General features: G+C 43.4%; 1 protein-coding gene across 17 annotated transcripts in view; it reads left to right on the forward strand.

Moving 5' to 3' along the window:
• The window catches only part of ANO10 (anoctamin 10), a 224090-nt gene that overhangs the window by 47548 nt on the left and 154418 nt on the right, over positions 1 to 22124 (forward strand). For 15 of the 17 annotated variants that reach the window (XR_006965599.1, XR_006965600.1, XM_047098699.1 and 12 more), the window contains exons 7-10: positions 34 to 89; positions 1606 to 1680; positions 3101 to 3283; positions 15337 to 15528. Coding sequence is in view for 15 of the 17 variants with exons in the window: in XM_047098699.1 (XP_046954655.1) it covers positions 34 to 89; positions 1606 to 1680; positions 3101 to 3283; positions 15337 to 15528 (506 nt within the window). In the remaining 2 variants the exon portion in view is untranslated. Of the gene's footprint in view, positions 1 to 33; positions 90 to 1605; positions 1681 to 3100; positions 3284 to 15336; positions 15529 to 20062; positions 22061 to 22124 lie in introns of those variants that run through there. The other 2 variants (XM_047098714.1, XM_047098701.1) reach the window with 2 other exon arrangements.

Genomic DNA, 22124 nt, shown 5'->3' on the forward strand with positions numbered 1-22124 from the left:
GAGAGAAATTTCCTCTCCTGTTTCCTTTTGTAGAGAATCACAGATTGGAATCTGCCTACCAGAATCATCTAATTCTGAAAGTTTTAGTGGTGAGTAGAGTTTTTAATGTACAAATCCATTTGAATTATGAAGCTTATGTATACTGGTTAATACTTAGAAATATAAATATGAAAACTGGTTTCTAATTTAAGATATCAGATGGTTAATATATTTTGTATAGGTAGGCAGGATTAAGTGTGCTTACATATATGTTGAATGCTCTTACTACAAATGTGCACGTGGTGTAAGACTTCAAGTATAGAAATTAGTAGGGTAGCCAATTTCTAGTTATTTAAAAAACTATTTAAGCACATTACAGACATGTTTCTTTTTCCTTTTGGTGACTTCTTTGCTTCACTATTTAACAATTCTCTCAGTTGCCCACAGTCTGTTTAGTGATGGACCATTAACTTTTTTTTCTTTTTTTTTTTTTTACTTTTTGAAAGAAATTTCTAAAGTCTAATAGGTTCCCAGCATGTTTTGGTGGGTGGGAGGGAGGAAATGGAGAGAAGGCGTAGTGTAACCTGCTTGCTGTTTGTGTAAAAGCTCACACATTTTGCCCTTTTCCCACTATTATTATAAAAAAGAAGTACCAGCTTGGTAGCACTTGATTTATCAGGAGCTTACCGCAGCCATTGGTAGCATGACTGAGGATCGAGAAAGCCGTAGAAAGAGTCCTCTGACCTCTCGACTGGACCGCAGTCCGTGTATCTTACTCCCAAGAAAAGGTTCCGGAGAAAAGAGTTTCTGTTCCAGCCAAGAAATCATTGTCAGAAGCTTGTTATCTGGTTGTTCAGGCCTTAAGAGATCACAAAGCCCTGACAGGAAGGTGCTTAGGTTTATGGGAGTAGGTCTGATTATAGAGGCAAGTGTGTTTTTATAAATACAGTATTTTTTATAAATAGGTAATGCAAAACAAACAGTTTTAGCAGTTTGGACTTTAGAAAAGGGGCAAGCAGCCATGCATCTCTAAAAAGTCTTTGAAGTCCTCATTCTAGCACTGAGAGATGCTTGACGTGCAGAATGCAGGTGCCGCCTGGCATCTCTCCGTGGGGCCCGGTGGGCCAGGCCTTGCCAGGAAGGAAGCACATCCTTCGGCAACTCAGTGTTAGCGAGGAGTCCGGGTGGACCCCGTTGCCAGGTCTGCAGGGCTCCTCAAGTGAACGGGGGGTGGGGGGGGTGGTCAGAGGTTAGGTGGGCAGGGAGTGAGCCCGCCCAGGCCATCCGGCTTGCCGGTGGGGGCTGGGAAAGGCTGGGCCTTGCTCTTCCTCTTCCGTTAGAATGTAGCAGAAATGTGCGTGTGCTCCGCTGTTCCGCTGTTCCCTCAGGCCATGGGTCCCAAACCAGTTCGCTGTCCAAGCTGTTGGCAGCTGTCAGAGGTCTCCTCTGCTCGCCTCTTGTGGTATTTCCAGGGTTTCTGGATGTGCTTAGTGAGGAGGAGCAGGAGAAACAAGTCTGCCGTCTGGTGAGGGCTGGAAGTCCCTCGTTACATTGTTAATGCTGTATTTACAACTGTAATAAAGTACCGTAAAGCAGTGTGAAATGTTGCCGTCTTTTTCTTGGCAGTTCAACTTTCTGAATTGCTTTGCCTCCCTCTTCTACATCGCCTTTGTCTTGAGGGATATGAAGCTGTTGCGTCAGGTGAGTGTGAAAAGCAGGAAGTCTCAGTCTTGTAGGTTTCAGAGGTCCTTTCCTGTATTCAGATAACAATATTATTGTTATGGATAAAATCTGACATTTTGTATATTTCTAAGCCAATTCTAAGTGAAAAACCATTAGCAATTGCACTCTATATCGTACTCAACTGAAAACAAATTCGTTGAAGCTAACCAACTTGTAAAATTAATCATGCGGTACAGGAAAAACACATATATAGTTCATCTCAAAGCCTGTAAAAGCAATTCTAATGGAAAGTATTCCTTAATTGAAGTTTGTGTGTGTGTGTGTGTGTCAGAGTGAGAGGTGATTGATACAACCTTAAATAGGTCTTTCCCATTTCATTTTTAAATTGATAAGTTGTTAACTTTTATAATTTTTTTTTTATTTTAGAGAGAGAGAGAGAGAGCACGAGTTGGGGAGAGGGGCAGAGGGAGAGAAAGAATTGTAAGTGGGCTCCACGCTCAGTGTGGAGTTAGGCATGGGCTCGATCCATGACCCTGGGATCATGACCTGAGCCCAAATCAAGAGTCAGATGCTTAACCGACTGAGCCACCCAGGTGCCCCAAGAGTCTCTTTTTTTTAAACAGAAGATGAAGGAAGGACAAGGAGATAGGGGAGGACTTTTAGAATAATGCACTTTTAATCCTAGCAAAGGTAGTATGTGATGGAAACACTCCTATCCATCTGGGGTAAGTGGAAATTGACACAGCACTTCTAGAAACCGCTAGGGCAGCTTTGCCAAGAACCACAGTCCATCCTCAGTAAGTCATCAGAGACAGGGCGAAGATTCGTGTACACAGGTATCCGAAGAGCAGCATTTGTAATAGTGAAGGTTGGGAATGATACAGTCAACAACAGTACGTGGGCTGCTTGTATTTTACATGGGATTGGAAAGAAATATCCTAAGATGTTAGCAGAGGTTCCATCATGGTTGTGGAATTATGGGTGGCTTTTTTACTACTTTCTAAGCTTACTACGATGAAGGAGGGTATATTCATTTTATAAGTTTTTTGAAGTTTCGCCAAACTTTTTTATTTTTCAGAGTTGGCAATATCATTTAGATTATTATGTTGTAGCAAGGATGAGATGACAAAAAACAATTTCAAATTAAATTGTTCCCCTGCCAGCTCATTACTGATTTCATTTCTTATTATAATCTTATTTATAACTGATTTATTTCTTATTATAATCTTACTTGTAACTTTTTGTACTTTAATGTGTTTTTCCTGTGGGAAAAAACAATAAATTGGAAACATTCTAGCACCTCGCTTTTCTGATATTAGTTGTGATATTAATGGTATGCTATTTGTTGAAGATTCCATTTTATTTATTGCATAATTATACACATACTGTGATTTTCCTAAGCTACATTGTCAGATCTCACTTCTCTGCTTCTTTTTAGAGTCTGGCCACTCTCCTGATTACCTCCCAGATCCTTAACCAAATTATGGAGTCTCTTCTTCCTTACTGGCTCCAAAGGAAGCACCACGTGCAGGTGAAGAGGAAGGTGCAGGCTTTAAAAGCGGACATCGATGCTACATTGTACGAACAGGTTGTCCTGGAGAAAGAAATGGGAACCTATCTGGTAAGTGTGAATATTGCCGAATTAACCATTGAGTAAAAGCGAGTAGCAGTCAGGCACTGAGCTCCACAAGTGTGGACCCGCTCTCTGGCCCAGATGTGGCTACCTTGGAAGTGCTCTCCTGCCAGCGTCCCCGCCAAGAGCTCCTTCACCGTGAACGAGGGGGGACCGCGCCTTCGGTGTTGCGGCCCTCAATCTGAAGTTAAGCCTCACGACAGCAGGGGGCGGGTTTGGCCGGCCGCGTCGCTGCTTCCCCCCCCCCCCCAGGACGCCAGGCAACCCTTGCTTCCCCCCCCCCCCCCCAGGACGCCAGGCAACCCTTGCTTCCCCCCCCCCCCCCCCCCCAGGACGCCAGGCAACCCTTGCTGCAAAGCTGCCCCGGGCCCGGCCGGCTGTGAAGAGGCCGCGTCCTGCTCACTCGCCGGGGCTGCTGCAGACTCCTGGGGGAGGCGGAAACCCGCCGCCGAAAATGGGGCGCCGCGCTGCAGAATCCTTCCGGTTTCCCTGAGTGGTGTGGGAAGTGTCCGTGGTTCCTTCTCCATCAAGACTTTCTGAGTTCCTTTGAGGAGCTGCACGCAGAGCACTGCAAGGCTGGCCGCCTGTGACAACAGTGCAAGGAAGCACCCGGCTCGTGGAACCTGACCGTGTGTTCGCGGGCGGGGGGCGTCGGGGTCGTGCGCCCTTCGGGTCCCGGTGTCCTGTGTCCTGTGTCCTGCTCCTTCCTGCGCGGTGCGGTCTGCTTCTCAGTGAGTTAGACCCTGCAGCGGCTCAGTCGGTGAGAGTCCGTTACCGTTCGACTCTCGTGGTCTTGTTTTCCGCCTTCGCGCGTCATCTTTTGACCCTCTTGGCCCACGTGCTCCTTCTTCTCGTGTGCCCGCGAGTGTTACTTGGTGTGTTCACCTTGAGGATGTGTGTCTTCCCTCTCTGCTCGCTTCTTCCTGCTCGATCTTCACAGCTGCCCCAGGGGCCTCTGTGGCTTAGCCTAAAACCAGGGGTCTGTAGCCCCGGCTCCCACCTTGTGGGGACCTTGGGGGTTTTGCAGAGCCAGTCGACACAGACTGCAGGTCAGGGCGGCAGCTGTGGCTTTTTCAGCCCCCTTTCAAGGACAGGGGACCACTGTTCTAGCCCCTGGTTTTGTAAACAGCCTAGCCCCAGTAATGCTTCAGGGGAGTAGGTGCCCTTTGAATCCCTCGCCCCACAGGATACAGATCGAGCCGCGTCCGTTGGCCTGCGGGCTGGAGTCGGGCCAGGCTCCCGCGTACCACCTTCGTTTTGTTCCATTTCTCACCTGTGCAGCTGTTTTTCTGGTTTTTGCGTGGTGATACGCGTCTTGATGAAATATGCATATATGCACTAGCATTTTCTGTCAGTGCTGTCTGTGGGGGGAGAGTGATTCAAAGTATACGCACGGCACACTTGGCTAGTAACACTGCTTCTGTTTGTATGTGAAGCGTCAGAGAAAACACAGGCGTGCAAGGAAGGAGCGCATTTGCACCTTGTGGTGCTTCTTGACTGTGTTGGTCGAAGGGCTGGCTGGCTGGGGCCTAAAACCTCAGTCTGTGTCTGACTCCTTTCCTTGCTTGCTCTGGGGAGCGGGATTTCTGGCCGTATCTGTTTTTCATCCTTCCCTTTCTGGCGGAAGCCGGACAAGCAGTCTTTCCCCTGAGCTCTCTCCTCCATCCCCTCCGCCTCTCCTCTCGTCTGCAAAGGCCCCTGTTCCCAGTGCCCGCCTGCAGCCGCCACATCTCCTGCTTCCCTGTCTCCCTCCCCAGCTGTCCGCAGCCCTCCTGCCCCAAACCAGGCAAACCCGCACGCGCTTCTGCTGGTTGTGTCCTGTCTTTCCTGCCCCAGTGTCTTGGAATAATTATTTCATGTTGTCGTCTCTCCTTCCCCTCTTCTCTCCCTGTAGTCACTTAGAATCAGCTCTCATCTCTTCTTTTTCTCTGAATTATTTGGACAGACGACATCATGCCCCCAAGTGCCCCAAACCAAATTCACAGTCTTCTCCAGACCAGTTTCCCCTCCTTTCCCCCTGGCTCGCTGACTCATATACAGTAGTTCAAGCAATATGTCCCTCATCCAAGCAATTTTTTTTATTTTTTATTTTTAAAAATCTACATCCAAATTAGTTAGCATATAGTAAAACAATGATTTCAGGAGTAGATTCCTTAATGCCCCTTACCCATTGAGCCCACAGCCCCTCTAGTAACCCTCAGTTTGTTCTCCATATTTATGAGTCTCTTCTGTTTTGTCCCCCTCCCTGTTTTTATGTTATTTTTGTTTCCATTCCTTTATGTTCATCTGTTTGTATCGTAAATTCCTCACATGAGCAAAGTCATGATACTTGTCTTTCTCTAATTGGCTAATTTCACTTAGCATAATACCCTCCAGTTCCATCCACGTAGTTGCCAATGGCAAGATTTCATTCTTTTTGATTGCCGAGTAATCTTCTTTATCTTCTTTATCCATTCACCCACCGGTGCACATTTGGGCTCTTTCCACAGCTTGGCTATTGTGGATAGTGCGGCTATAAACATTCTCATCCAAGCAATTTTAATTCATGCAACAACTATATGCTACTAAGGTGACAACTGTCAGAATCTGAGACCTCACCTTTTTGGCATCTCATGACATCTGATAACACCTTGGCGAAGGACGGTAAGGTGAGCATTGCTTTTCCTGTGTTAACAGCAGACAGTTGAAGCTCTCTGCTGTTAATCCCTTGTGACTAAATCAGGAACAAGATTCAAGGCTTTGCTTTTCCAGTTCGGAACCTGTCATTCAGCCTGGGCAGGAGGCAGTACACTCGCTTCTCCTGCAGGCCCCTGCAGGGGCCTTCTCCTGCAGGGTCTGTGAGCGAATGCTGCGGTTAGCGGTGCTGCTCCTTGACTTGCTCGAGGGGCTGGGGTCCTGGGCGATCTGACACGCTCCCTCCTCACCGCCTGCACATCCCCCTCTACTCTCTCCATGGAGCGACAGTCCGGTATTTGCTATTTCAACTCCCTGCGTGTATTGGGAGAGGGGACATGCTTCTGGGTCACATTTGATCTAGACCACTGTTTCCTACGTGCTGATCCTTCCCTCTGGGTGTATTTTTCTCCACACTGAAGTCAGTGAACTCAGAATTGTATTCTCTGTAAAGCTCATCCTGACTGCTACACATGAATCTAAAGTAATATTATCAAGTTTTGGGAAGAAAGACAATTTGACTGGAACACAGAGATCGTTAGGAAAGTAATACTTGTTTAGGCACAATGGGAAGCTTGGATGATGCAGGACAGAGTGAAAAGTAAGGAAAAAGGAAACCTCCATAATGGCCCCCCTGGGGGTAATCCGCCGGTGTCTTTTGGGCCTGCTGCGCCCGCCAGGGCTAAGGCCACGGGTGCCTCGGGTCTGCGTTGTGCTGCCCCTGCCCTGTGAACTCCCGGATCCTGCCCAACTGCACAGCTGCGTGACTGTGACTTTTGGTGATGAGTCGCCACACCGTAAACGAGCTGCCTTCTAGTGAGCTAGACATTAAGAGATCTGCTAAAACCGTAAACGAGTGCCACTCTCTACACTGAATGTTTTTGTCTTGGAAAATGTAATTATTTTTCAAGCAGTATCTCATTGACGTTAGTGTTTTTGTGTAAGCGAATCGATGAGAAATATTTTTTACGGTTTTGAGTTTTAATTTCTTTTTTTTTTTTTTTTTAATTTTTTTTTCAACGCTTTTTATTTATTTTTGGGACAGAGAGAGACAGAGCATGAACGGGGGAGGGGCAGAGAGAGAGGGAGACACAGAATCGGAAACAGGCTCCAGGCTCCGAGCCATCAGCCCAGAGCCTGACGCGGGGCTCGAACTCACGGACCGCGAGATCGTGACCTGGCTGAAGTCGGACGCTTAACCGACTGCGCCACCCAGGCGCCCCTTGAGTTTTAATTTCAAATAGGTAAATATCACGAGGTAGACTCCTGTAAACAAAAAGTCTTTGCTGTCCTCAGTCATTTTTTAAAAAAAATTTTTTTTTTCAACGTTTTTATTTATTTTTGGGACAGAGAGAGACAGAGCATGAACGGGGGAGGGGCAGAGAGAGAGGGAGACACAGAATCGGAAACAGGCTCCAGGCTCTGAGCCATCAGCCCAGAGCCCGACGCGGGGCTCGAACTCCCGGACCGCGAGATCGTGACCTGGCTGAAGTCGGATGCTTAACCGACTGCGCCACCCAGGCGCCCCACCTCAGTCATTTTTGAGAGTTTAGGGCTGCAGAGACCAGAAGGCTTGAAAACTGCAGGTCTGGAATAGCCCCTTGCTTTTCTCGTTCTTCGGGGCGTTGGCTCGTTGTGAAGCCAGTGTGTCCCATGGTTTCCTCACGAGATTCCAGTTTAGCGATTCTGGGAGAGCACCTTCCGTCGCACCCCACCCGGAGCTGTGACGTCAGGCTGCCCCGCGCCTTGTCGGATCCTTTGCTTGACCTGGGGCTGGGCTCGTTGCAGGGACGGAATTGCACTTTGGAAGGAGTAAGTGAGCTGCTGGTAGATATTTTGAGACTTCCGGTTTCCTGTCATTGGTAGCTCTTTCAAAAAGTTCTAAATTGTTGCTGTTAGATGCCAATGCTGTTGATTTTTGTATCTTTTTACCCAGCAGCCTTGATGAACCCTCCCGTTTTTTTCTAATCCATTTTCTTGGGTTTTCTTGGGTTTTCTGTGTAGACAGATATTTCAGCTATAAAAAAATGGCTGTTTTCTTTCTTCCTTCATCTGTACAGTTTTTACTATCTATTGGACTCATGAATATGTTCAGTATAATTTGGACAGAAGTATTTACAATAGGGATCTTTCTCTAGCTCCTGACTTTTTTTTTCTTTTTTGGTCTCCTCACCACTGAGTGTCAACATTTGTCCCATGTTCTCGGTAGGTAGCTTTTTATCAGTTTAAAAATGTTCTTTCCTTACTTGCGCAGAGTTTGTATTGTGAAAGATGTTACATTTTATCAAGTTCTTCGTTTATTTGCTTCTGTTGAGATTATCGTATTAAGATTTAATATTCTCCTTTACACTAATAAATTTCCTTTTTTTTTTAAATATGAGAATTTATTGTCAAATTGGTTTCCATACAACACGTAGTGCTCATCCCATCAGATGCCCTCCTCAATGCCCATCACTCGGCTTCCCCTCCCTCCCACCCCACTCGTAAATTTCCTAATGGAACATCTGCTGAAGTGATTAACTCTCCTTGCTCACTATTTTTAAATACGCATTGTCACGTTGAATATGTCAGTATTTTATTTAGGGTTAAGTGCCACTGTCTAATAATTTTTCTTTCTCTGTTGCTGAGGTCACTGTCCCCGTGTCATTTATCATGGTAATTCTTAGCGAGCATTCAGTATAATATTGAATAAGGAACAGTTTTAGGAGAAAAATGGCCAGCCCCTAGTGTCCGTGTGCTGCTTGTGGCCTTAAATATAGTACTTTCTTTCCTTGTTGTATACTCAGCGTAGGGAACTCGTAGACCTGTTTCTGCCCGGCTGGTTTGAGGATCCAGTGGGATAGAGCCCCTGAAACCTGAAACTTTGTTTCCATTCATCTAGTAAATGGATACATAAAATTAGTTATGACTTCACAGAAATACTACAGTGTTCTTCAGGACTGCTTTGTTCTTACATTTGGTAAGTTTGTCTTAGTTGGTCTTTGCTAACTTGTAGCTAATCGGGTAGACTGTATCTTGGTTAAGTATTTTTATTGTAGTATGCAATTGTTTACATTGTTGAATTTGCATTTTTTTCTCCTTGCTTTTGGAGTGCGTCCCTAGTTTGCTAAACTTGTTGACTCCAAAGCGCTCAGTGTAAACGTCCTGATAAAGTGTTAGCGTGTGTGTGCTCTACTCAGTCCCTGCGTGAGATGGAGGCAGAATGCACAGTGCGCTCCTGTGCGGAGAAGGGGTCCCCTCGTGTTGTATGCTAAAAATGCCAGGCCTGAGCATGCCTTCTGGAGGCTGCCCATTGGCACACGGGAGGATTTGTCTACACAGCTCTGCAGAGGCTCTATCTTGTACGTTCTGATCTGAAACAGCAGTTTTGAAAGCCGAGCATAGGCTATCAGGATTTCTCAGGACCCAATTGTGGTAAAAATGGTGTAACAGCTAAGGTTTTTTTTACTCTGCTCTCGATTTCTACGCTTTTCAGAGAAGTGGATTGATGCTATACCACCGGGTGTATTTTGGAACCACTTCTATGTGCTGCAACACAGCGTATGGAAATACTTTCCAGAGCCAGATGCTTCCAGAGAGTCGTTGAGAAACTACTCACCGCTGAATCCCCCACTGAGCCCCAACCCGCCAGCTCTGGAGGCACGTGTGAACCTTGAAAACAGCCAGAGCGCAACTCGGAGTCCCTGGGTTCGTGCTTTGTCCTCACACCCAGGCCGTCTGAAAGCACACTCTGCCGTTGCCAGTATTCTGTACCTAGGTTTGGGCGTTTTCTGCAGAAGTAGAATCTGACTTCCACTGCAGCTCAACTAGTGAGCCTACTGTGCGCGTCTTGGTGGAAGACGGACTCTGAGATACAGTAACAATAATTACAATAACCCATTTGAGAGAATATTGCTTTAAAATATTGTGACATACATTTTTATTAAGCTGGCGTGGTTCTTGCCCGTGCAGTGGATGATCATGAGGAGGCCCGAGGATGCCGAAAGCCGGCGACGTGGCCTTCGGCATCCTGAGGGCTGGCTCTGTCGCTCAGTCGCTGCACGGCACAGAGAACTGCTCCTCTCGGGTCAGAATAAGCACGTGTTGTGAACAGCAGGCCTCCACTGAGGAGTGAGGGGTTGGAGTGCTCGTCGCCTGGTCCTGTAGAGTTTTGGTGATGTCATTCAAGTGGCCAGTGGGGGTCACCGATGCCCAGGCAGCCTACTTCAGTGAAGGCTTCTTTGCCCAGTCGTTAAAGATCACGAAATAACCCACCTCGTACTGTTGACGTTTCTCTCCCACCAAGCTGAAGGTATGTGATGACTGTTTTCCCTTTCTTCCTTTGGACTACACCTTTTAAAATGTTGTTAGACGGGTTTTTAACCATAGTTTGAAAGGGATTTCTTCATGTTTCTATGGTTTCCCTCGCTTTCTGCTGTGGATTTCTTTCTCTGGCCTCTTTTGTATATTTGCTACTTCTGCTAGGGTGACTCATGAGAGCTCCCTTATGACTATCAGCTTTTTTTTTCCTTTCCTTTTTTTTTTAAAATTGGGATATAATTCACATACCATAAGATTCACTGTTTTGAGTGTACAGTGTAATGATTTTTAGTAAATTCACAAGGTTTTACAGCAGTCACCGCTACTTCCAGAACATTTCATCATCCCCGGAAGAAACCCCACGCCCAGTAAGCAGTCCATCCCTACCCCAGTCTCTGGCAAGCATCAGTCCACATTCTGTCTCTGTAGGTTTGCCTCCTGCGTGCACATCATGGAAATGGAATCATACAGTCCGTGATCTTGTGTCTGGCTTCTTTCGCTAAGCATAATGCTTTCAAGGCTCAGTCCACAATACAGCCTGTATCGCACTTCGTTCCTTTTTATGGTCGAGGGATATCCCATTGTATGGATATGCTACATTTTATTTGTTCATTCATCAGTCGATAAACATTCGGAACAAGTTGTTTCCACTTTTTGGTCATTAGGAATAAGGCTGCTGTAAACATTTGTGTGCAAGCTTTTGTATGAACGTACATTTCTTAAATTTTTTTTTTTTCAACGTTTATTTATTTTTGGGACAGAGAGAGACAGAGCATGAACGGGGGAGGGGCAGAGAGAGAGGGAGACACAGAATCGGAAACAGGCTCCAGGCTCTGAGCCATCAGCCCAGAGCCCGACGCGGGGCTCGAACTCCCGGACCGCGAGATCGTGACCTGGCTGAAGTCGGACGCTTAACCGACTGCGCCACCCAGGCGCCCCTGAACGTACATTTCTTACGAACATCCATTGGTTACCACAGGCTAGGTCATATGTTCACTCTGTGTTTCGCTTTTTGAGTAACTGCCAGAGTGTTTTCAAAGGCAGTGGTACCATTTTATATTCTCACCAGCCATATAGGAGGGTCCCATTTTTCCCACATCTCTGTCAACACTTGTCATTTTTTGCCTCCCCCGCCTTTCAGCAGTAGCCACACTTACTACATGTAAAATGGTATTTCGTTGTGGATTTGATTTGCATTTTCCTAATGCCTAAAGATACTGACCATCTTTTCATGTGCTTTTTGGCCGTTTGTATGTCTTCTTTGGAGAAGTATGTATTCGTATTCTTTGCCCATTTTTCATTCAGTTATCTTTTTATTATTTCATTGCAAGAGTTCTTCATATATCCTGAATATAAATTTCTTATCAGGATGTGATTTGCAAATATGTCCTCCCATTCTGTGGGTTAGCTTTTTATTTTCATGAGTGTCCTTTGATGCACAGGTTTTTAACTTTGATGGGAGTCAAATTTCTCTCTTTTTTGTTGCTTATTTTTTTGGTGTCCTCCCTGAGAAACCATTGCCTTATCTGAAGAGAGGAAGATTTACTTCTGTATTTTCTTCTAAGAATTTTATGGGCTTAGCTCCTACATTTAGGCCTGATCCCTTTTGAATTGAGTTTTGTAGATAGTGTGAGGACAGAGCCCAGAACCATTCTTTTACACGTGGATATCTAGTTGCCCGAGCACCATTTGTTTAAAAAAATGATTTCTTCCTTCATTGAATGATCTTCGCACATTTGTTGAAAACCGTAAGACTGGGGCGCCTGGGTGGTTAAGTGGGGCTCAGTTGGTTAAGTGTCCGACTCTTGGTTTGGGCTCAGGTCATGATCTCGCGACTTTGTGGTTTGAGCCCCACATCGGGCTCTGCCCTGGCAGCATGGAGTCTGCTTGGGATTCTCTCTCTTCTCTCTCTCTCTCTGCCCCTCTCCCACTGGCACTGTCTCTCTCAAAATAGATAAATAAACTTAAAAAAATTTTAAGAGAAAAGACAATTGTACGACTAAAGACACATGGGTTTGTTTCTGGACTCTCAGTGCGATTCCATTGACCTCTGTATGTCTGTCCTTATGGCATTCCTACAGCGTCTTCATTACTGTAGCTTTGTGGCAGGTTTTCAAATCAGGAAGTGCGATTTCTCTCTGTCCTTTTTCAAGATTGTTTGGCTCTTCCGGGTCTCTTGTAATTCCTTATGGTTTTAGGATTAGCATATCCATTTCTTTTAAGAGTGCAGTTGAAATGTTGATTGGGATTGCACCGAATCTATTCATCAATTTGGGGAGTATTGCCATCTTAACAATACTAAGTTTTCTAATCCGTAAACATGGAATGTCTGTCCATTTGTTTAGGTCTTTTTTTAATTTCTTTCAGCAATGATTTGTGGGTTTCACCATACAAATCTTACCCTGCTAAATCTATTACTATGTGTCTTATTTTTGATAATATTGTAAATGAAATTGTTTTTCAAATTTCATTTTCAGTTTGTTGCTGGTTTATAGAAATATTATTGACTTTTGTATTTTGATCTTATATCCTGCAGTTTATTATTAAATCATTTATAATTAGACCTAATAATCTTTTGGGGGGTTCTTTAGAGGTTTTTTATATATAAGATCATGTCCTCTGTAAATAGGATTTTTTTTTTCTTGTTCTCCATGGCTCTTATTTCTTTCCTTGCCTTCCTTTCCATTCCTGGTAGAACCCCAAGGATAGTGTTGAATTGAATAGAAGAGTTCAGAGCAGACATTTTTGTCTTGTTCCTGATCTTAGGTGGGACCCTTCCAGTTTTTCACCATTAAGTGTGATGTTAGCTGTGGTGTTTTGCAGATGCGGTTTACCACTTTGAGGAAATTCTCTTCTGTCACTCATTTGTTGAGTGTTTTTATCATGAAGGGGTATCAGATTTTGTTTTTTTGTGTTTTTTTCTGTATCTATTGAGATGATTATATATAGTTATAGAAAGTATACGTTTATATGTTATGTACATTACTGTGCTACATATAAAACTTTGTTGTGTCTATTTATTTGCTTTTGCTTGCTTTAGATTTAGTATACTATTCTTTCTCTAGATTTTTAAGGTGAAAATTTCAGTTGTTTTGAGATCTGCCCTTTTTTTTTTAATGAAGCATTTATACCCATGAACTTCCCTTTGAGCACTGTTTTCACCACATCCTTTAAGTTTTGATATGTCGTGTCTTAATTTTCATTCATCTCAAAGTATTTTCTAATTCTTCTTGTGACTTCTTCTTTGACTCATTGGTTTTTTAGGAATATGTCGCTTAATTTCCATTCAATATGAATTTCCCAAATTTCCTTCTGTTACTGATTTCCACTTTCATTCCACTGTGGTCAAAGAAGATACTTTGTATGATTTTTAAGCCTCTTGGGTTTGTTGAGAATCGTCTTACGGCCTAACATCTCATCTATCCTGAAGACTGTTTCGTGTGCACTTGAGAAGAACGAGCATTCTGTTGTCGTTGGGTTGAGTGTTATGTAGATATTGACGTGGGGCCGCAAGCAAATGGTCAAGAAAGAATTCTTGAGACATTTTCGGTGCAAAAAGGTGCTTTTGTTATAGCACGGGGACAGAACTCGGGCAGAAAGAGCTGCACTTTTGCTGTGTGAAGCTGGTGGTCGTATGCTTAGTGCTGAAGGGGGAGAGGACATGCAGGGAGTATCAGATCATAAATGCTTCTTCAAGTTTCTATTAATAAAACTACTTCTGCAACATTTCTCGAGTGCTCATCATTCAGTTCGATAGTAATTGGCGATCCGCACAGGTAGTCACGAGACCCTTTGAGAACGTAGCAAGCAGCACTTAATTTGGCCCTTAATGCAAACTCTGCAGGCGGTGGGTCAGCCTGCTGGACTAGAAGTGAACATTTCCCTGCTTCTGTCCCTCATCAGATGTCTGTTCGGTCGCAGTTTTCGTGTTTGGGCGTGCCTTCAACACTAAACCAGGAAGTTTAAGATTCTGCCTTGCCGTTCACTTTCTGCTTGTGCAGAGCCCCCAGGTCAGTCAGAGGTGAGATCCTCGAGCCTTCTGTGGTGTTTCCTGAGATGATGCGTTGATCCTTTGCGTGTGCCGCGTCTTCTAGATTCCCAGGAAAATGTCGGAGTTCAACAACCCCCCTGTGGCTATTTCATTCCTCAGCTAGTCCTTTTGAGCTCCCTGGCTAGTCTCTGGTTTGCCCCCGCTGCTACCCATTGCCTGAGGCAGCCCAGTGTTTAAAAATTCACCTCACATACTCAGGGAGAAGCCGTCAGCACTGGGAGAGACCCAGTGAAGTTGAATAAAGACAAGCCTTTTGAGCGGAGTCTTGTAGGTTACCACTAACCAGGCCAGATAACGACTTCCCTCTGGGAATGAGGCTTTCTTTCCCAGATCTCCAGCCCCAGTCTGCTGCTCCCTTCGTGTCCTGGTGGTGCATGCTGGGTTTTTTCAAGGTTGCTGCAGAACGGGGGAGCAGGAGATGAGATGAGAATAAGTTAAAATGCCAGACGATTGGGCTGTTTTTCATGACTCTGTGCCACCAGAATTGCTGCAAGCCTTTGGTTGACTTCCAGAGCACTTGAAAAATTGGGCCTGACGCGTTTTGCCCTTTTGTCGTTGGTGTTGATTTTATGGAGGGGCAGACTTCTGGAGGTCATCGCTACGTTCATTGGCATCACCACCATCCGTTTTCTGATGGAGGGTCAGGGACTGAGGTTCTGGGGAACCCATGATGTGAGGGGGCAGTCATGTAAGATTTCTAATAGTGATGTCGGATCATTTCTTTTTACTTGGTTAAAAGCAAACATCTTTAGCTTTGCTGTTGTTTGTTATGTAATAATTCAGTGATTTGGCACAACGGAATGAGGAGCTAAATCATTTTTTTCATTCTTTCGGGGACTTAAATACAAAATTGCTTTTGAATTTATGTAAATTCTGTTGTTGACAAGAAGAAATTGGGAGGAATTCTAAGATTGTTTTTTGGTTGGAGGCTGGTGCCTTGGATGGTATTGCAAAGTGTTGCTGTAATTATATAATATTAAAACGATTCCTGTTTTTTTCTTGTGGTTTACATTTTCAGGGTACCTTTGATGATTACTTGGAGTTATTTCTTCAGTTCGGTTATGTGAGCCTTTTCTCCTGCGTCTACCCATTAGCAGCTGCCTTTGCTGTGTTAAATAACTTCACTGAAGTTAATTCGGATGCCTTAAAAATGTGCAGGGTCTTGAAACGTCCATTCTCAGAACCTTCAGCCAATATTGGTGTCTGGCAGGTAACTATTTGAGAAAACATGATTCCTTTGGGGGAAAAAATAGCAAAATGGGCCATTATGATTAAAAACAAAGGTGCTAAGGAGAAATTTGAGAAATTTAGTTTATTTTTTATTTTTATTTTATTTCATGTTATTTATTGCCACAGACTGTGTTGTGTCACTTCAAAGAGTCATTTACTTTTTCTGGGCTTTGCTTTCCTTGTTTTGAAAATTGGGGATGGGGTGGGGGAGGTAAATTATAATTTCTGTGACCCCTTTCAGATGTAAAAATTCTGATAGTTTTCTAGGAAAGTAGCCAGGTGGGACTTCACTCACTGAGTGATGATGAGGCCCTCCCCACTTCCGTGTGGGTTGCAGATCACGTCGGGAGTCTGACTTCACCCCTACCCAGCAATAATGAGGTTCCTTTTCCAGTTTCTGCTGGGGTGGTTTCAGATAAAGCCTAATGGAGAGTCAGGCCTTCTGCCACCACCCAGCACAGCAGAGACCACGTGGGAACGTGGGAACACACACGAGGCACTTGTATTCGTCCTAGCAGAAGAGGTATCCGTGGGAAGGTCTGGTGGGAGACCAGAGTTCTGGCCCCAGTCCCGCAATAGGAAGGACCCCACCCTCCACACTGGGTGTCAGTGGTATCCAAATGGGTAACCTAACGAGGTGTTGCCCCTGCTTTGCCTGCTAGAGTGGTGTTAGAGGAACCAACTGAAACAAAAGCTTTAAATAAATTGTAGAATCTAACACCTAAAATGTCCAGGTTTCTATTTAAACAGTCATCATACCAGGAACCAGGATGAACCAAAAAGAAAAAAGGGGCGGTCAGTAGATGCCACCATCAAGGCGACAGATATTAGAAATATCGGACAGATTTTAAAGCAGCCTTGATCAAATGAATATACCTCAAACAGACAGAAAAATAGAATATCTCAGCAAAGAAAGAGAAGACATAAAAGAGAGGCAAATAGATATTTTAGAAGTGGAAAATATAACTAAAATAAAAAGCTTAGTGGATGAGCGCTGTAGCAGAATGGAAGAAATAGAGGAAAGATCAGAAACTGGAAGATAGAGAATAGAAATGATTCAATCTGAACAGCAGAGAAAAAATAGACTGACAAAGTAAATATAACCTCAGAGACCTGTGCGACTGTAACAAAAGATCTAACATTCCTGTTATCAGAGTCCCAGAAGGAGCGGGGAAAGGAGGGGCTAAAAAACGCCTGAAGTAATAAGTCCAAGACTTTTTGATTTGGCAAGAGACCCAAAACTACAGACTCAAGAAATTGAGTGAATCCCAAACAGGATAAGCCCCCCAAAGTTCGTGTCCAACACATGATAATTAAACATATGAAAACTAAAGACAAAAACTTGAAAGCACCAAGAGAGAATGACATGTTGTCTATAGAGGAACACAATTAGAATGATAGCCAGTTTCTCATCGGAAATAACGGAGGCTGGAAGAAAGCAGCATAGTATTTTTCAAGTGCTGAAAGAAAAGTAGTGTCAGTACAGAATCCTGTATTCAGAGAGAATATCCTTCAAGAATGAAGGGCAGGGGGCGCCTGGGTGGCTCAGTTGGTTAAGCATCGGACTCTTGATTTCAGTTCAGGTCGTGACCTCACGGTTCGCGTCAGGCTCTGCTCTGACAGCGTGGAGCCTGCTTTGGATTCTCTGTCTCCCTTTTTCTCTACCCCGCCCCCTGCTCGCGCTCTCTCTCTCTCTCTCTCTCTTTCCCTCTCTCTCTCTCTTTCTCAAAAATGACTAAATAAATAAACTAAAAAAAAAAAAAAAAAAAGAATGAAGGGGAAATCAAGACACTCTCAGATGAAAGAAAACTAAGAAATTTGTTGCCAGAAAATCTATGCTAAAAGAATAGCCACTTTATTGATTGATTTTTAAATGTTTATTTTGAGAGAGAGTGAGCAGGGGAGGGGCAGAGAGAGAGGGAGAGAGAGAATCCCAAGCAGGCTCCACACTGTCAGCGCAGAGCCCAATGCAGAGCTTAATCTCATGAACCATGAGATCACGACCTGAGCCGAAATCAAGAATCAGGTGCTTCAGCGACTGAGCCATATAGATACCCCTTAAAAGAATAGTTAAAAAAATTTTTCTAAACTTGAGGAAATGATAAATGAAGGGACCTGGGACTGTCAGGAAGAAAAACCATGGAAAGGAAAAATATGAATAAACATAATTAGACTTTCCTTCTCTCTCTCTCTCTCTCTCTCTCTTTTTTTTTTTAATGTTTATTTATCCTTGAGACAGAGACAGAACATGAACAGGGGAGGGGCAGAGAGAGAGAGGGAGACACAGAATCTGAAACAGGCTCCAGGGGAGGGGCAGAGAGAGAGGGAGACACATATTTCTGAAACAGGCTCCAGGCTCTGAGCTGTCAACACAGAGCCTGATGCGGGGCTCAAACCCATGAACCGTGAGATCATGACCTGAGCCGAAGTCGGAGGCTTAACCGACTGAGCCACCCAGGCACCCCAGACTTTCCTTCTCTTAAGTCTTTAAAGTTACGTTTGACAATTGGAACAAAAATTGTAATACTATCTGATGATTCTAAATATATGCAGGGAAAATATTAAGATATTTTACAGAATGGTAAAGGGAGGTGAGGTTTCTGTACATCCTTCAGACTGATAAATGGTGACACAAGTAGACTGAACATATGTAGATGGTCCCCAACTTACAACGGTTCAGATGATGGTTTTTTGGCTTTACAGTGGCGTGAAAGCGATATGTATTCAGTAGAAACCATACCTCAAATTTTGAATTTGGATCTTTTCCCCAGCCAGTGGCATGCAGTATGATCCTCTCTCGATGTTGGGCAGCAAACCACGGCTCCCAGTTAGCCGCACAGTCACGAGGGTAAACAACTGATACACTTAGAACAATTCCATACCCACACAACCATTCTGTTTTTCCCTTTCAGTACAGTGTTCAACAAATTACAGGAAATACTCAATACTGTAGTATAAAATAAGCTTTGTATGAGATGATTTTGCCCAGCTAGCTGTAGGCTAATCCGAGGGTTCTTAGCACATTTAAGGTGAGCTATAGGTTCAGCTCTAATTCAGTAGATTAGGTGTAGTAGGTCCATTTTTGTCCTACAATATTTGTAACTTACCCTTTTGGAACACAACTCCTAAGTCAAGGAAGATCTCTCTCTTTCTCTCTCTCTCTCTCTCTCTCTCTCTCTCTCTCTCACACACACACACGCACACACACACACACACACACACACACACACACAGTAATATGCATAATCAATTGCCAAGAAGACATAGCAGGCTTAGTGTGTGCACAATGAACAACAGTGGTTTAAAATACGTGAACCAGAAATTTATAGAACTGGAAGGAGAAATCGACAAACCCACAAGTATAGCTGGAGACTTCAACACGCATTTCTCAACAGTTGGTAGAACAAGAGCTAGGAAGTCAGCAAGGATATAGAAGCGCTCACCAATACCACCACCATCAGGTAACAGAATCAAATCCGTATTACAGAGCACTCTGCTCAGCACTTGTAGAATACACATTCAAGTGCTTACAGAGCATTCATCCTCGGGCAGAACACAAACTTTAAACATTTTAAAGAATTGAAATCATGTATAGTATGTTCTCTGACTCTAGTGGAATCCAACCAGAAATCAGCAGGAGAAGGATAACAGGAAAGTCTCCAAACACTCGAAAACTAAATGCGTGGTTTTCTTGAGAAAGAAAGAGAAAGAGAAGGGCATGAGTGAGGGAGGGGCAGTAGGAGAGGAAGAGAGAGAGAATCTTAAGCATGCTTCGTGCCTAGGCTGACATGGGGCTTGATCTCACCACGGTGAGATCATAACTTGAGCTGAAATCAAGAGTCAGTTGTTTAACCAACGGAGCCACCCAAGCGCCCCCAAATGCACGTTCCTTAAATAATGATGGGTCAAAGAGAAAGTTTCGAGTAAATTCAGAAGACATTGAACTGAATGAAAATGAAAGTACAACATATCAAACAGCTAAAGCAGTGCCGACAGGGAAATTTGTAGCACTGAATGCATACACTAGAGAAGAGGAAAATATCTCAAACAATAATCTAAATGCCTACTCGGGAAACTAGAAACAAAGCACAAAAGAAACCCAGAAGAAACAGAAAGAAAATAATAAAGATAAGAGTACAGATGGATGAAATGAAAAACAAAAATAATAGAGAAGATTACTGAAAAGAATTGGTTCTAAAGATCAATATAGTTGACAAGATAACCAATATAAAAAGAAAACAGCAGGTACCACTACAGACCCTTAAAGTACCAAAAGTATTGAAGAGAATATCATGAGCAACTCTGCACATATAAATTTGACAATTTGGATCATTTCCTCCAAAAATACAAACTACCACAACTCACCCAATACGAAATCGATAATTTGAGTAGCTCTGTAATTATAAGGAAATTAAATTTGTAATTATAAATTTCCAAAAAAGAAATACATTGGCCCAAACGATTTCACTAGCAATTTCTAAGAATGAACCCCAATTTTACACAATTTCTTCCAGAAAACAGAGGAGGAGGGAATGTTTCCTAATTCATTTTATGAAGGCTAGTATCCGTGTAGTAGAAAACCAGAGTGCGAGACAGGAGAACAACAAACCAACATCCCTTGTGAGTACATGGACAAAACACCTTCATAAACTATTAGCAGACTGAATTCAGCAATCTATAAAAAGAAGTGTATACCATGACAAGTGGGATTTAGTCCAGGGATGCCAGCCTGGTTTAATATTAGAAAATTAATCTGTATAATCTGCCATTTAATAGTTTGAAAAACTGCATAGTTGTATCAACCAATAATATCAAGCATTTGAGAGAATCCAACATTCCTTTTTGAGAACTCTCACAAAAATAGAAATGGGGGTGTTTCTTCAACTTGATAAGGGACATCTATTTTTTAAAAAAATCTAAAGCTAACATCATACTTATTGGTGAAAGATTGAATGCTTTCCTTCTAAAATTAGGAACAAGGCAAGGGTGTTCACTCTTGCTACCTTTATCGGACATGGTACTAGAAGTTCTAAGTAGCCTGATAAGGCCAATGATATCTCTGGTTTACCCACTAGCTGACCTCAGGTGCGTGAGCAAATCCAGTCAAAGTCAGCTGAGACCAGAAGAATTGCCGAGACGAGCATATCCTAAATTGTCCACCCACAGAATCATGAGCTAAATAAATGGCTGTTTGAAGCCAGAGTTTGGGGTGGTTGGTTATGTAGTAATAGCTAACTGATAAAGGAAGTCTCAGTATTCAATACATATCAATTCTCCTTTCATTTACAAATTGACCTACAAATTAATTTACAAATGGAGCACTACGCCAGCCCAAGGTTTTCTTTTAAGCCGGTAAATGTATTGTCACATTCACAGGGAGAAATGAATGAAATAGAAGAACAAGAAAGCTATAAAGAAGAATAGGGACACTTACCATGTATTAAAACTTGTTACATAACTTCCGTTATTAACGTGGTGTGGTCCTGGTGCATCAGTAGACAGTCAGACCAGTTAAACAGAAGAGTAAGTCCAGAAATGGATTATGTGGTCTATGTGAAGTCTCAGTTCAGTGGGGGAAATAATTGTCCACTAATAGCATTGAGATAACCAGGTCTCCAGATAGGGGGGGGAAGTTTGCTCTTCTAATGTTAAAAGAAGACCAGGCAAGACACAGAATGGGAGAAAAAATACACAATACGTATGTCTGCCAGAGTACTTGTGTTCAGATTAAGAAACTCTTACAATTCAGTAAGACATTTCAGCCTTTGGAAACAAGGACCATGATTTGAAGAAGTACTTCACCAAAAAACATATGTGAATGGCCAGTGAGCTCATGAAAAGATTTATAATTAGTTACCGGGAAAATGCAAATGAAAACCAGAAGATAGCACTACATACCCAGTTTAAAATGAAGATTCGTGGTGTGAAATGTTGGCCATGTGTAGTAACTGCAACTGTCATACTTTTCTGGCGAGGCTGCGTCATGGTGCAGTCACTTTGCAGAATGAGATGGAAGTTTGTTAAAAAGTTGAACGTACACCTACCATACCCCCAGCACATCGGCTCCTAAATATCCAGGAGAAATGAGAGAACGTGAACATTTCAGGATGCACGCATGTGTCTACAGTAACTTCCTTCAGAGTAGTCCAAAACTGGAAACAACCCAGTGTTCCATCAGTAGGTAAATAAATAAAAAATGATGGTATATTCATAAAATGGAATACTACTCCACAATAAAAATGGAAAAGACTAGATATAGATATAGAAATAATATGGCTCATCTCAAAATCATACTGGGTGAAAGGATGGGGAAGAGTATATATTATGTCATTCCAGTTATGACATCCTGGAGCAGTGACAAAACTGCAGTGACAAAAAGCAGATCAGTGTTTGCTTTTGGGCCGGTGTGAAGAGAAGGATGGATTGCAGTGGGTCATGAGGAGTCTTTTGGGGGAAGTAGAATTATTCTGCATCTTGTTTGTGGTGGTGTTTTCACAGGTATGTACGTCAATCAGAACTTAATGAAGTGTATACCTTCAATGAATACAGCTTATTGCACATAATTATAGCTCAATA

This window comes from Lynx rufus, unplaced genomic scaffold (genome assembly GCF_022079265.1).
Source record: "Lynx rufus isolate CCGP_SWC_20201006 ecotype Redwood Valley unplaced genomic scaffold, mLynRuf1.p SCAF_5, whole genome shotgun sequence".
NCBI lineage: Eukaryota > Metazoa > Chordata > Mammalia > Carnivora > Felidae > Lynx > Lynx rufus.